General features: G+C 35.9%; 1 protein-coding gene across 10 annotated transcripts in view; it reads right to left on the minus strand.

Annotated features, from left to right (window-relative positions):
* ZNF385D (zinc finger protein 385D) overlaps window positions 1-18,048 on the minus strand; it is a 447,042-nt gene that overhangs the window by 118,860 nt on the left and 310,134 nt on the right. For all 10 annotated transcript variants that reach the window (XR_010829220.1, XR_010829219.1, XM_066991889.1 and 7 more), the window contains one exon: window positions 16,027-16,169. Coding sequence is in view for 8 of the 10 variants with exons in the window: in XM_066991889.1 (XP_066847990.1) it covers window positions 16,027-16,169 (143 nt within the window). In the remaining 2 variants the exon portion in view is untranslated. The remainder of the gene's footprint in view (window positions 1-16,026; window positions 16,170-18,048) is intronic.

The raw sequence follows: 18,048 nt of genomic DNA on the forward strand, positions 1-18,048 counted from the left end.
ATCAAAGGCATTTCGTTTCATGATTCATCAAAAGAACACACTGCCTTACAGCAGATGTTTCAGCAAGCAGAATGCAGGCCAAACCTAAGCTCTAATTGTGAGTTTCTCCCTCACAGTGTGATTTTTCCAAACTGAACATCTCACTGTCTAATTGAAGCACTCAGTCAGCATCTATTCTGGTCAAGCAACTGCATGAAGTTTAAAATACTGTTTATAAGCAGTATTAATGTCTTTTACTTTCAAGACATCAAACACTTAGAAATGATTATTCCTTAATTGATACTAAAACAAAACTACTTTGTATTAAAAAGTGGCCTCCTCTTGATGAAATGACAATTTGTAAATATCCAGTAGAGAATGATATCACAGCTTAATTAAAAATGCCAATTTCCATCTGTATGCCGTAACTCTTTTTTTTTTCCTATTATTACATAAACAGATACTAAAATATTTTGTACAGGCTCTAACACTAAACCCCCCATATACATTCAAGCCAATGATCTGAGCAGAATCTAGTCACTGTTTCTAGATCTCTAGGAAAAGAAAAGTAGCAGTGTAGGTGACATGTAGCTTGCTGGTCCAACTCAACGTATTACTTTTCCCTAACAGTCTTTCCTTGCAGGCTGGACAGAATCCTTCCTGCTTTGTTTCTTCACCAGCTCCCTTTCATAGGTTTTTATCTCCTCTAAACACAATAGTCTTAGTCTCTCTGCTTTACAAAAGGCCTTTAGAATGCACACAATAATGTAGCTTGAAACATGCTTGTGTGTAGCTTGAAACATTTGCTGAAGCTCCCCAGTGCCGCACCAACTGGCTGCCTTGCCCAGGCTCTCGTACCCAGGCCCTTGCAGTTTTGCCCAGTGAAGTTCTGATTATCTCCTTGGATAGGGAATTCACACCTTTCCTGGGGAAACTAGTCTGGTGTTCGAAAACACTCACTATGGAAAACAAATTCTTCCTTATATCTGATTGGAATTTCCTGCATCAGTTGGCTACCTCAGAAACAGCATTGTAAAACAGCATAGTAAGTATAGGATTTACAGTAATCTGTAATATAGATGTCTAAGGTAATAATCCAGGCTTCTACTATAGTTAGAGGAGATAAGTACCTCCTGTAGATGGTAAGCGCTATCCCAGGTAAGTGCCTCAGATGGAATAGTTCCTTTCTGTAGCTACACATCTTTCTGCATTGACTCTGGAAGGTGCTAAACAGTTGGTTCATATTGTACCTTTTGCTTTTATAAATCAGGTTAGGTCAGACACCTCATCCACTTTAACTTAAATTTCTGCAAGAAAGTTCGTAATATGACTTGGTTATATCCTCATACAGTGGGTGTTTAGCAGCTTATTTTGATACATGGTTGAATTGTTCAGCACATGGAGGTGAGGGAAACAAAAGCCAGATTTTTTCTTTTAAATATTGGAATGTCCTCAAATTAGGTATCTCAGATCATACTAACATATTTAAATATCCTAATTTTCAACACTGATCTTTTAACTAGCATTATCATTACGGTGAATAAACCTATTTAGTGACTGTGAGTTTCTAACTTCAAGTAAAGAAAACGCTGATAATTTGTTTTGATGTTAATTTTCCCCACTTTGCACCAAAACTCTTTCTCTATTTTTTCTAACCAAAAAGCCAGGGAAGTCTACAGCAATCTACTTTCTACAGGTCTTTCTGCCACTACGTTTAGGGATGTCTACTACCTTGCCTTTTAAATCATTACATAAATGACAATTTGAGGTCTAATTCACAATTGGATTAGACCATTTGTCTTCACATATCAAATATACTCATTTGCATTCTTTGTTTAAATCACTTCCTTAAGATTGATTAGAAGGCAAAATCTGAATATATTTAAAATAGTTCCTTTAATTAATCACCTAAGGAAGAGCCAGCAGAAAGTGATGGCAACGAAAATCATACTTGAATAGTAAGTAAGTTAAGAAAAGCTCAGGAGTTAGATCCATATGCTTCACAGGGAGACACTGTAAGTTTAAAAACTACAGGAAAATGGGAGGTATTCAACTGTATTAGAATGAACAGGAAATTGTTTCAGTAAATCATTCCAGATAAGCTTTTGTAGTAACCTGGTTTTTTTTATTATTATTATTTTTATTTGCTTGGATCTAATATTTTCAAGTGTTTATCTGGAGATGGACCTATGGGGCGGTCCCCCAAACAGATTAAGTTTAAGCAATAATAGTACGACTTACCTTTAATGACATATTTTACCTTTATTTTATTTTATGGCCTGGATGAAGCAATGGATCAAAGAAAAAAATGCCCTTAGAGATTAGCGCATAATTTTGCCTGAAGCATAGTTATGATAGATATTCACATAAAACCAGAAATTAGGTGATGGTATCAAGCAGTCATCACTGATAAGTCCATCACTGCTAACTATTTTGTAAAGTTTTGGAGAAACAGGCAAGGGGGTTGTAACTCAAAAATAACTATTATTGAGGCATAAAATGTTTTGATAGTGCAGATGTAATCCTTTAACACTTGTAGGACTCTCCAGGCACATTACATTTTCCAAGCTTTCTGTGAACATTAGCCAGTTTTCAAAACACCAACCAGAGCATGGAAAAACATCCTAGAGGGCATGAATGCACTATCACTCCCTGTTACAGAAATGACAAGTAGAATACAGCATTAAAAGGGAGAAATTGCTTTCCCAAAGTCAGAAGAAGCTTGACTAGGCCCTGAGAATTGTCATTAGCTAATGGGGAGGAACAATCTGCAGAACTAGCTGTGACTCATTTTGCTGAAGTTACTGATTTCTGCCAACCTGCTTAGGCTGTGCATGCCAAAGGGTACATAAGCACATTGCACTTGGTCCAAACAAAGGACTCAACTGTAAACTAATGACCAATAGTAACAGACTTGATAAATAATGTTTGCAATTGCAATTTAAGAGGTTACTGGATCACAACCACGGTTTAAGCACACACTTGTTGCCACATAACTATTCAAATGGAAGGTAACATAGTGATATTTTAGCAGTATTTACTTAAAAAAAAAAAAAATTCTTTATGGAGATTTGAAATGATGCTTCATCAGATATGAAAGAAGGGCTTGTATAGATTACATTGTAACAAAATATATGGATGTTAAAGCAAAAATAAAGTTACTCAGAATTGACATCTCATATGTAAAATTAACGATAGATAAACAAGATGAAATAAACTAAGGCCTAAGAATGTGTTTGAAAAGACTTATTTCAACCAGAACCTTTGAGGTTCAAACTCATTAGACTAACTTGAACAGATTTGCTTTTATTCTATGTGCTCCAGTATTACTGGCTTGAGGAAGAAATGCATCTAAAAGTCTACTACAGACACAGACAATATGAGGAGAAAATAGAAAAAGAAAACAATGCATGGCTAGTTTATAAGCTAGAGTTTTAGGCTGACTATAAAGCAGAATCCAAATTAAATTCCCAAGGTTCCAATGTGTCTCACATTCTCCTGTTGCCACACAGAATTTTCTTAAAGTTCAGAAACTACCTGAATGTTGTTACATGTAAGATATGTAATTTTTATCCAATAAAATTGCCAAGCCCTTTAAGAATCATCTCAATCAGCAAAAATGTGCTCCCTCAGCTCAATTTTTTTTAAAAAAATTGCAGTTTCTCTCTCATTCTGCATTATGAACAGTCAGGAAAAAGTAACTGAAATCAATTTTTGATACTATTATATAATAAAAGCCTACTAAGACAATCATTTCCTAGCATTGCTCAGAAATCTGGTATAATGCATACTTCTTGCCAGTAGTAGCTATCTAAAAAATTTTCTGGTTATATAATCATCTTAAATCACTGAGTAGGTTGAAGATGTAAATGTTTTTAATGATAGTTAAAGACCAAAGCAGATGATTGTTAATACTCCTCATATTTAAGAGAAGTTGCACACTAAATAAGATTTATTGCGGTATTAAGTAGCTTTTTTGTGTTACTGATTAATCTTGTATCTTACTGAAAAGCCTAACAATTTTTTGAGATGTTTAATTACAGAACTTGAAGTTGTTCTTCACAACCTTCTCCTGCCACTTTCTAGTCCACAGAAGTGCTGTTTTAAGAAATGTAGATAAAATTTCACTGTACACTACTCTGGGTCCAAATAGGATGAAGCAAATATACTAATCAAATCACAGAACTGAACAAGCAAGGACAGGAATCCTAACACATTTCATACATAGTGTGTTTTGTATTTTTGAGTACAGAGTTGGTTATGTTCTGTCAATTTCTCATTAAACTAGAAAAAGAAAGTCTCAATTTTTTCGAAATTAACACTTCTCTTACTTTTTTACATTCAAAGTTGATCCTATCGTTGTATTAGTACAAGTGCCATCAACCACAGAAATTTGTTTGTACTTTCACCTGAGCTGCTCAAGGGACACTAAATTTAGCAACTCACAGAGAGAATTATTTACCGTCAGGGTCAGCATCAGTTTATGTGCCAGATCTGTTGCTATATTACAGCAGTTTCTAAAAAAGAAATTGAAGGACTCCTGAAAAAGTTGCAGTGGTTTGTGAAGAAAGCTAAAGGGAGTAATTCTAAATGAAATACAGCTTTTCCAAGTCAACTGGATGTTGGAGTCCTAGCAAATAAAATAAAAGCTAGTCTTCAGATCCCTGCTTTCTGTGCAATTTGGTGTCATCTGAAACAGACACTACTTCATATTCTAGAAAGAGCCTGTTTGAAGAGAGGAGACGTGCATACACTGTATTTCCTGAAGTAGATTCGGTCTATTGCTTTGCTTAAAAGAAATGAAAGGCACTTACCAAAAATGTGTGCTATTGTCTGTGCATAAAAATTTAAGAACAATTCCACTTCATCAGGTAATTCTTACTGAGGAACAGGTAGCGAACAACTGTGAATCTATGACTATTTAAGTATCTGAGGGCTTGTTCTTACAGAAGGATTTTCTTTGATTTCAGAAGCACAGACTTTTAAATTTTGTGCTGTTAGTTCTTTTTGAGACATTTTCAGTAAGTACCAAACTAATTTCTCTTTCTTCTTTCAAATTTAGAAAGAAAATCAAAATTAGGATTCAAAAAGGTATAGCTTCAGTAAATTAAAAATAAATACAATAGATTTTGGGAGAACAAACCTGTTTCAAACGGTATCAGGAGATACTAATTTCCTGCATAAAGTGGGAAACTAAAAAAGAAAGCAACCATTCCTGCCAGGAACAAAGATGTAAGCACTATAAGTCAAAACTAGATACTTTAACTTGCTTTGCAATGTTTCCAATATTAGTGAGTGAATGAGTGTTTGTGTAGCAAGTGCATCTTCCAAATACCTGTTCTGAGACAGTTTCTAAGTCTCTCTTCTTGGAAGCCTTCTGTTCTTCCTCCCACCTCTCTTCCATACCCAGTGCCATATATCCTGTATTTTCCAGTCCTTTCACTAACAGTTGTCTCTGCACTGCTGTTCCTCTCTCATGTTACTTCTTAACTCCAACAATAGCTTTTACTGCCTCCCAGAGCTGATAGTGCTGTTTGGGAGGGCACTGCTATAATTAACTCTGGCATCATCTCCATGATTAATCTTTGTCATCTGAGTCCTAGCAACACCACTAATGTAATGGGTTGGATCCATTAGCAAATCAGTACATTTCAAACAAAATATGGGTAAAGTGATGGATATTTTTTCATCTACTCCCAGCTTCCACAAGCATAGCACATCAAATATCATTCTTCTACTGGTTATAACAAGTCATAGTTCACATATTCCTATCTCTTACTACTACTCAGGTTGCCCAAGGAAATTTTCCTATACCTCTCCCTGCCTGAGTATATTAGGCACCATCTGGGGAGGTGAAAGAGGAAACTCACGTTACCTCATTAGTAATTGCAATCAACAAACTTTCCTGCTGATTCATTTTGGTCAGCATGTTACCTCATGGAGGGCTATCACATGCCAAGTCAACACATTTAGCTTAAGAACTTCCTAAAATACACTTCACTGGAGGTAGAGTCTGGAAAGTGTTGGTATATGTGTTATCTACTCTTCAGTTCTTCCTTAAATTGTCAGAGAGAAGATATAGGAACAGATAAAGCTTGTTACCTTGCTACAGTCTCATTTCATTACCCCCATATATCAATAGCTGCCCTATCTGTTGAAATTAAAGGTTTGTGCAAGCACGTGTTCAGCCATTTGACTTTTCTGGAGGGATGATTAGCTCAAGAACTAAAAACTGTCTGATAATCAGCCTATACTATTTTCATGATCACAAGTTGATATCGTAGTATGGTGGACATAGTTCTCCAGAACTGTTTTAATACAACACAGACATGATGGACTACAGATAGGCCCAGTGAAAACTGTGCAGGAGTAGAGAAAAGTAAGGCTGCAAATTTATGCCTTTCCTGGCTTTTTGACAAATGTCTCAGGAATAACTAGGTCTGAATCTGAGCCTTTATAAAATTTTCTTCAAATATTTCCTTTGCAGAGTTATTTTATGCAACTTCAGGAACTCCTGCCATGACCTCTGTTTGTTAGGATCATCATTGCTGCTATTCTGACATCCTAGAAATTCTGTAACAGTTTCCATAGCAAATTACTGAAATAAACTGCTTCTTTGTCTGCTTTTTGGCAGGTGTAACACCACCTTCAGCTGTAATTTCAAATGACTCCATTCTATATATCTTTTTTTTTTTTAATCTGCAATTTTCATTCAGTTATAGACAACTTTCTGTTGTGAGTCATTAAGACAGTTCTTACAGTCCACTCTATCCTGATTGTCTTAGAATCTTAAGAACTATGAAGTTAAAGAATTTATTTAAAAGCTCTGATTCTTTCTGATCATAAATAATATGTGTAATATGTCATAACTTTTTACTCATGACATCACAAAACATTTAACACTGGACAAAATATGATAGAAATTCATTCATTTGTATTCTTTTCAATAATAAGACTTCGATACTTACATATGTTATAGAAAACGATGTACTTAAAAAAAAAAAAAAAAAAGGCAGTATAACTAAGTATTCAGAACAGCCAAAGGAAAGATGCCAGGAAAAACAGTAGTTGCACGAGAATTTGGAGTTCTATATTCCAATTCTACTGTACAAATCTAACATAAAACCTTTTGGGATTTTCTTTCCTTAATTATTAAATAAATAAATAAATGTTGAGGTAAAATAAATTAGTCAGGACATGAACATTACAGAAATATTCCATCAGAGATTGCATCATAAGATGACTCCAGATTGATGACTTCAGCATGTGTCATTTGCTAGTCTAAACTACCGTGACTAAGAATAGTGAGAAAGAGCCTCAAACATTTTAATTATCATCAAAGATAAAAGTAGGGGTGTTCTAGGACAAATTCTTGAATAACAGCAGAAATGTTATTGCATGCTGTGAATATGCAATTAATGAGATAATTGTGCTTAGGAATGTGTTTACTGAATGTAAAATTACCTGTTGTGCAAGCTCATACTTTTTTCAACAGATAACTTTGAAAGTCCTCAGATGAACAAACTGCAGGTTGTGCAAACAAGAAAAAAGTGAAAATCAGTAAATAGTTACTCAGCTAAGTTGCTAGGTTAGCAACACAAACATGCCTAAGGCAGGAAAGATTTGTGTTTTAAATCTTTGCAAATGTCTGTCTCATCAACAGAAATAATACTGATTTTAGAATGTTATCACTCTTTTTCCTCTTCAGACTGCAGTAATCAAATCATTTCTTTAAGTAATTCCTTTTCACTTTAATTGCAGCTTTTTAAAAACAGGTTAATAATCATCCATATTTAAACTGTAGATTTTATGAGTTATTCTTATTATGCAACCCATTAAAGTTTTATAGTCTTTGCAGAATAAAATAATCATTGATCTTTTTCATCTGAGTGCTATTAAGACAAAGGGTGTAAACATCAACTGATTAAAACATTATTTAAAATGCTTTATAAAATGCTTTATAAAATTTAGTTTTAAGTAATTCCACTCATCAAGACTTGACAAATCTGAAGAGCACTTCATTTAATTTCCTTTACGAGATTGTTTTGCATGAAAGCAAATGCCTGAGGGACCCTTAGTCCCCAGTAAAGGCTGTGCTATTGCCTTTGCTGTGGATACTATGACTTTGACAGCAAGTTATCTGTCAGCCCACTGTGCAGTGCCCTCTAGCAAATGCGTGAGGCAAGATGAGATAACTCAGAAAGTCTATTCCTTCAGTATTATTAATCATCAAATAAACAAGCAAGCATGTGAGATATTTAGATCCTCTTAATTGTTTCAACAATTAAAAGAAACCACTTCCATAAATCAAAAATAGAGAGAAAGAGAGAAAAACACAGAAAGCAGTTTTCTGCATGACATTTTTAGGAAATGATAGTAAAGTATACAGCCCTTTGTCCAGAGATTATTTCTAGCCTACAACATTGCTAATGAAAACACCTTCAAGCTGATACTCCATAAACTACTGTACAGATTACACTGTATGGACACAGTGCAGTCAGAAGCTTATACAAACGGTGCTTCTGCCTCAGAACTTTTAAGTCAGTTATGGACTTTGGAATTGGTGGAGATGAGTTAAATGTCCTCCATTCTCTAATGGCAAAAAGGAGCAGCACAAACATCTGCTCTTCAGCCACAAGGTGCTTAGTAACTGGGAAGTAATACACTGCCAACATAATCCTGAAGAAATCATGACCTATCAAACACATGGTGGAAGTGCACGTGCTGCACTCAGCTAGTGAACAGAGCACTAGAACAGCACCCCACCAACATCCATAAAGTAGAGATGAAAACAAATACAATCTGCAGGTTACAATCGTTAAAATGACCACCAGCGCTGAGACATCAGGCCTTGAATGAGGCCACAGAGCTGAATACCAGCTGAGACAATAGCTGGAGAAGGCCAAACACAGGTGATACTATTACATGCATGCTGGAAATAAGTCATCTGGATAAATGGAAACAGATTTACCAAAGGTACACATTACTCTCCAAAAACTGGATAGCAACCAGGAAACAGCTATGGTTGGATGATTTACATCCACATTACAGTTACAGAGATGAATTCCAGGATAGGTATATTATTGTTCAGCAAGGTGATATGACACAAAACTTAGGCTATTTCAAGGTAATCTTAAAATTTGCTTGCCCAGGAGAATGCGCATCCTAGAAACCTGAATTTTGGCTGAAAGCAATCAGAGAAGGTTGGAGCACACTTGGCACAAATTTAATTTAAATGAAAATAAAACTTTTTAATGGATTTTTTATGGTATTTACCCATTTGCACCCATTAGCAAACTCCTCTACACTCTCAACACTGCTGTCATCTTTGTCGTAACAGGTGACAGCTGTTCATCATAAGCATAGGAAGCTGCTAATTCCCTAACTGGAGCATAATCCTAAAGCTGTTCAAATAAGATGTGAGGAAATGCAAGTAATTCCAATACCAGGGCCAGCAGTGCTGGTAAAACATAAAGTAACACTAAGAGGAAGACAAAAAAAAAAACCTTTGTTGATGCCTATGTTGAAACTTGCAGGAGTCCCAGACAGTAGTTGCAAGCAGAGGCTATAAATTTTTGAGAAGGTTGCAAAAGGATTAAGGTTAGTTTTAGTTTAAGGTTAGATTTAGTAGGATGATCCTTACCCATGCACCAAGTCCAAAGAAAATACAAGGAAACACACTGGAGACAATTTCTATGGAGCTGAGATACTGCTTCTCAGCCACACTGGAGTGCAATGGAAAATAACTGCCATGCAATCACAGGCAACCACAGGAAGGTTACCAGAGAGCTGCAGGAACACTCATACAAAGCCAGAATATGAGCTCTGTTCCCTGTCCATGACATAGAACATAGGCTGTATAGAAAAACAGATCGGGTATTTCTGGAGATCCGGAACCACCTTAAACTAACTCATAACTGGAAGACAAAGAGATTAATTTTACTATATTTCCCAAGCTGTGAACATTTCTTCTACATCAGAGAATCAGAGCAAAACTGTTATTTCAGACACAGCCCAGGGCATAGATTAAGGATTTAAATACAAGGCAAATAAATCTGGCCAATTCAAATAACTGAATATTTCATACTGATGTTGACTCATTCCTGATTTGCAAGCACCAAATAAAAACATCTGAATTGCCAGGATTTCTTGTGTTTGCTCACTCCCTGATCCCTCTTCTTGCCCTGCAGACTTCTTAATTAAATGGCCTGGCCAGTGATGAAAGTGTTATTTGAATAAAGACTTCCTAACCCAACCATTATTTTTGCAATCATCCTAATACTTTTTTTTTGTTTGTTTGTTCTTTGAAAAACATTAAGCTAAACAACAATAGAGATATCAACTATAAAGAAGACTATACCTATCTTACAGCTCAATTGCAGCGCTATGGAAAGGAAAAGAACAAGCCAAAAACCCTGTTTGTAGACACCTGTAAATGAGCAGCCATGCAAAGAATATCCCCAGAAGCAATAATCCCCTGTTTGTCTGACAAACTACCAATTTGATGCAGTACAGTTCTCCACCTGATAAGGGTCCTTTTCACAGAAATAACATTAAAAATCACTAGCAGCACAGACTGTATTTTTAGTGCCAAGTTCTTCCACAGAGACAATATTCCATTTTGACTCTCATGAAACTGAGGCTATTGCATTGTCCCCTGACTATGCCCTTCTGGAAACAAAGAATTCTGACAGCAAGCCATCACTACTTAACTTCAAAGGACTTTATGTGCTGAAAAAAGCACCATTGCAAATGATAAGAATATGGGGGGGGGGGGGGGGGGGGGGGGGGGAAGTCTCATTAAGCTCTCCTGCTCAGTTATGTCAGAAATCATGAAACAAAGTCATTATGAAGAAAAAATAAGGGGGGGGGGGACACAATATATTTTGTAAATTTCAGAATTTCAGGCTGCTAATATTTTATATATATATATATATTTCAGAATTCTTCTCCACTCCTCCATATCAAAAGTTACATCTTATTCATAATATCCAGAAAATTGGCATGTCAGCCCTGTAGCACATATCTCTCTTCAAGATAAAAAACTACCCAGGACATGAGTATTAGCAAAATATTTCAAAACTGTCTTCTGGCACCTTTAGACGGGTTTTATCTACTTTTTCTGGCATAACCCTTCCCAGAAATAACTATTAGTAGGCAGGTTTCCTATGTTGTCCATTTCTCTCCGTCACCTGGCACAAAAGGACAAGATTGCATTTCCCAACAACCAGGAAGCTCTGCTCCACGTGAACTAACTTGGTGGTTGCAGGCCAGGTAGAGTCTGGCACCAAGACCAGAGCGTGGAGAAAAGTGGCTCCTATTGAAACAAGCCAGCCATAATTACTCCCTACTGATACATACAAATACAAGCGTCACCTCTGTAAACAAAGAGCGTAGTATTTATGCTGTCCTCAGAGCTGCTAGGATGTATCACAGGTTGGTTTTCAGCAAGCAAGGAGCTTCCTTGGCACCCTAACACAAGCTGTTGTTGGAGTACTACCTTAGGAGCTATGGGCAACATCCACCGTTCCCTCCCAAACAGCAAAGCTCTACCAGGGGAAGGTGACACATGAAGCCTTAAGTATTGTACCTAAAAGTACTGGATGAGAACAAAAAAAAACAAGAAAAATCAGGAGACTGGACAAGGATTACTACAGATGGATCATGAGAAAAAGACATCTGTAGAGTAACAACGAATTTTCAATCCAAATTTAGTAGAGTTCTGACATTACTACTGCTCTTCCAAGTTATAAGTTGAAAGTCAAAAATGTAGTCATATTTCTGTCCAAAGGATGTTTCTTTGGGAAATCTTCCACTGGCAACATGGAAATCAGGCCTTATTTTGGAGTTAGGATGGATCTTTTCAAGCAGTATCTCTATTTCTGCTTACAAGCATTTACACTGATCTTCTACATTGTGGACCTCTTCCACTACAGATCTTGCTCATACCACAGTCTATGAAGCATAAATAATATTTCAAGATTGAAAACACAGAACTATACAAAATGTTTGCTAAATGATCTCAAACATTTTTCAGAATAGAGTTATTTTTTTCTGACGTTCTTCAAAACACATCTTAGAAAGCTACATAAGTATTTTATGTAGTCAGATTCTTTCATTAATAAAATGTATCCACGTACATCCTGTACACTTGACTCATCTTTTTCTAACAGATAAACTTGCAGTGAACTCATGATTCTTCAGGGTCTGCACAACAGTGCACTGGTTTCAATTTAAACATCTGTGTTTTTACAATTCCTTTCTACATAGGACTTGAGGGTACCCATTTGCTTCACAATTAAGAGTACAGCACCTACAAATGTTCAGCTAACCAGATTGTTAATTGGTATGTTTGCTTTAAGCTTTCTTGTACAAACAGAAAATGTCCCTCATGAAAACGAATGGTTTAAAGGTTCATAGGTTATCATCCCTGCATTTGTGTGGTTACTTGCTTTTTACTTTCCCCTTTCCGAAGTGCCCAGAGACATTATTGAGAAAGGTTTGCACAGATCTTGTTAACTCCTGTATTCTCTGCCTCGATGCAAGCTTTTGACTTCACAGAAATCAGTGCTGAATGTTTTCCTCAGAGGCAGTCATCAAAAAACTGAGATAGCTTTAGACCAAAAGTCATTAGTAACAAAGAAAATAATCTTGTATTTGTAATAAACAGAATTAGAGTGAAAAATGTTATAAAATACACCTCACTATTATTGTTATTAGTATGGTGTACTTAAGATCAGCATTTCTTTTTGTTAGATTTTGAGTATACACCTAAGAGAATCTCCATTGGTATGAAAAATCAAGCAAGTAAATTACTTTGTTTTCACCTCCCCTAATACCTACATCCAGTTAGCCTGAATACTCAAATTCCTTTAAAGTTGTCTTTAGATATAATTAGAAGCTAGCATAACTGCTTGATAAGTAGAAGCATGTCTCTGTAGACATGCAATACAATGTCAGCACTTCTGTCATCTGATTTCTAAGTGGAATTTAACATATTAGCCGTGAATAGCTTATGACCTGTCCCTTAATGTGGGATTCATCTCACCAAACATAGATGCAGCTGAGCCAATCCCTCATTATAGTCATCAGAAATGAATGGGAAACTTTCAGGGTTCACTTCACCTCAACCCAACATAGATACATAGGGTGTCTGCATTACAAGCTACTTTTGTGCGTTTTTCTTGAACAAATGGAGAAATTGTCTGTTTTTCTGTTATCTTTTAAAAAGAAACTTAGACTGATTAGCCCAGATATTTATGCTTATTACAACCAAACTCACAAGCTAAGTTAGGATTGCTGTAACTAGAGACGACTTCCTTTCTCTGGAACATGACACATCTTTACTCGAGTACCTCCTTGATCATTGCTTTTCTCAAGGGAAAGCTGTTGAAAAGTGTGTTTGGCCTGTAAATAGCCAGAACTCTGGAATTCCTTCTAGACTCTTGGGAAGTAGCCCAGACATGATGCCAAACAGATTAGTTTATGTAGAATTATGGAAAGGTAAAGAGGAAATCTATTTCCTAAGACTCTATCTACAACTTTGATGTCTCAAATCAAGGCTAAAGCTAATTTATCTGCAACACGACAGGGAACATCCAGTTCAGGTTTTTGGAGTTCTAGGTCTTTTACTGACTACCTGCTTAGCCTTGGTTCTGTCACAAAGTACAAATGCTTGTCCACTTACACTGTGCAGGATTGTGAAGTCAATAAATATAAAACATTATCAACAGCTACAATCGTTCACAGGCATGCATATTTAGGCAGGTCACTTTTTGGTCAAACACCTTCCTGTCTCACACTCACATACTTAAAGACCTTGTCAGACGTTCTGTTTAAAGTTTAATATGGCTTGTGGGTTACCTTCTCTTTACAATGATAATGCTCAGCAGCAGCTGATGCGTCCCCAAAGATTCGTCAGCCTGGAAAGAATTTCTAGAAATATGCATAACTACTCAGCTAGCTTTCATGTTTGGAGGATGCCATTAACCAGCCCTGGCATATGAGCTAAACATAGAAGTGTTCAATAATGTACTGTTCAGAAGGAAAATGGGAACACTGAGGATGATGCTGCATGTCAGCACACATGATAAGGCAAAGGTCACGTTGCAAGGAAAAGTCTATAAGCAAATGACAGCAGCTCAGATGACAGCATTCTCACGCTCAGGACTGACACACTCAGCAAAGGTAGATTTGGCAGATGGCCATGCATCACAGGAAGCAGCACTTTGCATGGGAATGCATTTCAGTGTGTTGTTAAAAAAGGGCTGCTGGTCTTATCCTTGAAACCTAGGCTCAGGTTACTGAAAAATTTGAGATAAGGAGTCTCTAAAGTCCAACTACAGTGCTTACACATAAAGATATACTTCTAAGATGATGTTCAGGAATAACAGGGTTTTGCTAGGAGTCTATTTTTACCTTCTTATTTCTAAATTAATATCAGCACACATTACATCCTTCCGCTCCCCCAAGATATTAATAGTATACAATCAGTCTTTGAAAGAAGTGAAATTTCAATTTTGCATTTGAATTATGCAGAGTTAAACAATTAACAAAACTATCAGAAAATCCTGAAGTATGGAAAATCCTGAAAAAAAAAAAATCTAATAAAATATAAACTAAAATTCTAATAAAATATTTATAATAATTTAGCTGGCCTCCTGCATTAAATATAAGTAATGATCACAAAACAAAACTGGTAAGAGTTCTAGAGTACACTAAACTTAAATCTAATTAATACATATCATAAAGTGTTATCCAGGTTTTAACTTGGTTAACACCAGCAATTTTTAAAACTTTACTGCATATGTATGCACATTTTAAAATTTGACAGTTTCTTTGTAATGATTCTTTGACATATCTTTTCTGAGCATTTTAAGACTTTCATGTTATAGCTGCTCTTATCTCTATTAATGCTGTCAATTGCTTGCATTTAAGACTGCATAAATAAATATTTCTCATAATTAGTTCAATTGCTTTAAAGCAAAACAAACATACATAAAAGGTAAATAAATTAACATTTAATTATTGAAATTTGCTATCGATTACTACAAATCACTTCTAGAATGGGTATGCTTTTCTATTACTCTTAATTATGAAAATTAAGATTTTATATTTTAATTAGTAATGTTATGGCATAACAATTTCCAATCCTCTCTCTGTCTCTCAGAGTAGGTAACCAAGCACACTCTTAACTTTTTCTTTTCCTATATGTAGCGCAGGTAAATGAGGAAAAGAAAATCCTTGAGTTAAAAAGTGACATGATTCCATAAAGTTAAAACAAATTTAAAACCAATTTAAATTTTTTCTTTCTTTTACAGCATTAAATACCTCAGCTAGACAGGGGAAAATTGATACACTCACTATTTAGGTCAGTAAAATAATGAAAATACCTAAGAAGTAATAAGTAGATTTCTAAATTTTTAGATAGTATGAATAAGTTAAGAAATTATTAAAGAGAAATCTAACCTTGCTTTTAATTTAAAGGGATAGAAATAATGTATCCTAATCTTTAAAAAAAAATAATAAAAATAATAGATTGTTTGCCAGTGAATAGCTCATATACCAGCTAATGTTTTTTCCATTCTTGCCTTAATTGCCCCTAATTTTTTTTTTTACCATTTACAAAGATAAACTTTGCCCCTCTGATTTGCAAATTTTAGATATTTCTCAAGAAGCATGTTGGAGATGAGATGTAGAATCACTCGGTTTTCATGCTTGCAGCAAACTTTATGTTAGGAAAACTCTGCACATCTTAAGTTAGACTGGGAAACTCACAAGGCCTGGGACTAGATATGTCCTGCAACTTTATTGCATGTCACTTGGGATCATATCCTTTTTTTCCTTCTACATTATTTCTGGCTAACACTCAGCTAGGCTTTAATTTATGGCCTACCACTGTGTCTGAAAGAGCTATTTGGCCCTCAGTATGGGAGAGGATATTCCAGGTTTAATTGAGTACATAAAATTCTACTTTGTGCCCTCTTGAGCCTTCTGTGGAAACTGTGGCTCACTGAAATGGACAGTAACTGTTAGGAGTGTACTTACTGCATTGAAGTTGGGGAAGAGATTGACTGCTGCTGCAGTATCCAGAGGAAACGGAAGAAATGGTTTAATATCCAGCGACGGCTGCAAGGGTGGAGCAGGAGGACGCACTAAGGCTGGAAGAGCAGGGCTCTGGCATGTACCACCTATGTGTAGAAAGAGATAGAAGGCATTCAGCAAATAACATGAACATGGAGAAAAAAAAAAAAAAAGAAAAAAAAAAGCAACAATAAATATCAATATTGGGTTAAAAATACAGATTTATTTATCCACAAAATTACTGCATTATTGTAAAAGGGTGCAACTGACTGATTGTTGATTATAGGTCTTTACTAATAACTGCTTCAGATATCAATATTTCATTATTTAGAATCAGCTAATAAACCAATTCTCTTCCTGGATTAACTAAAACAATAGTTCAGTGCACATCTGACTTCCCTTCAGAACTTCAGCTAGTCTCATTCACTTGCAGTTTCAATGCTTTACCCCAGCCCTACTACTCAGCACTCTTCAAGCAAACTGCTCCCAAAGAAAAAGAACAACTAGCTGTTCTGCTATGTGAAAGTCATGTAATTTGCAGATACTTAATTTCTTTAATTAACTAAACTTACAGCTTCTGAGTCAGCCTAAACCTAGCAAACACAACATACCAAGCTGCCTCAACAGTTGATCAATACAAGTCTAAAGTATAAACAATTTCAGCAGCCATCAAAATTCGTGTTTTGGAAAGGCACTGGTGAACATATTCTGCTCTTCCAGGGGGTGGAGTAGGTTCAGACTCTGTACAGCAGAAAGCTCCTCCCTGCTAATGCTACCAATCACCAGTTCTGTGGGAACATTATGCAAATGAAGAAATCCCCTTGCATACTAATAAACCGCTACCTGTTTGCTGTGGACTGTGTTTTACTTATTTGTTTGCCCCTTGCCACAGCCTGTTCTCTGCTTCCAGTGTCTCACATGTTTTGATTGCACGCCAAAACATCAATTCCCTTTTAATTAAAGACTATTTGGATCCTAGGAAACTGTTAAAATATGCCAGTGTTCTTCTAATCTGAGAGGCAGGCAACAGACCGTAAAAACCTGCTGGTAAGAGTCCAAGAAACATTTTTAAAAATGTAAAGGGAGTTTTACCCCAGTCGTTCAATAGAGACACAGGCAGATAGACCAACAGAGGGAGAGATCAGAAATCTGTTTCTTTTCTCTCATACATACAGATGCTTCATTAGATGAACTGCATACATTCTTTAAGAGCCCAAATATAAAATACTCAGAACGATATATGGAATCTCTCCATATTTGGTCAGCAAATCTGCTAAGAAGTGTTGCAATTTCATGCTTCTAATTGAGGGCTAACAGCACAGGATTTAATGAACCAGTTGTAGCAGACCATCCAGAGTTCTGCTTTTAGGTATAAAATCAGCTGGAACCAAATTTTCAAATAAAGTGTTTTTTTGTTTGTTTGTTTGCTTGTTTGTTTGTTTTGCCAGCTTTCTGTGAGCTATTTCACTACAGATTATAGAAAGAAAAACATCATCCACAAGCAAACCAAAGGTATTAGATTAGGGCTCACTCCAATTGCATGCTATTTTTTTCCTTAAAGTAACTGTCACTTCTAGAGTCATTTGAATATTTACCTCAATGTAAGAATGTACAAAGTCAGATTCTTTGAGTTCAGCGGCTAAAGGATGTAGGCAAGAGGAAAGCGTAAAGCAAACAGCTCTGCTTTCCATAGCTCACTAGCACAGAACCATCAAGTATTTAACGACTGCCATTGGTTTGGCAATTGCTAAATTCCCATGGAATTATTACAAAAAACAGTGTAAAAACAAATTAAACAGGTCAGATGGATGATAAGGTAACGTTGAACAGGCCAGTCTTACCCCCTCTGAATAGGAAAGGCCCATAAAGATATTTTTTAGATGTTGGAAAAACATATTTTTTCTCACTCAAAAAGTTTAGATATCACAAAATGAAGCTGCCACTCTTATTGATAAAAACCTAATTCAGAAGTCTCTTGGTTGTACC

This window comes from Anser cygnoides, chromosome 2, assembly GCF_040182565.1.
Source record: "Anser cygnoides isolate HZ-2024a breed goose chromosome 2, Taihu_goose_T2T_genome, whole genome shotgun sequence".
NCBI lineage: Eukaryota > Metazoa > Chordata > Aves > Anseriformes > Anatidae > Anser > Anser cygnoides.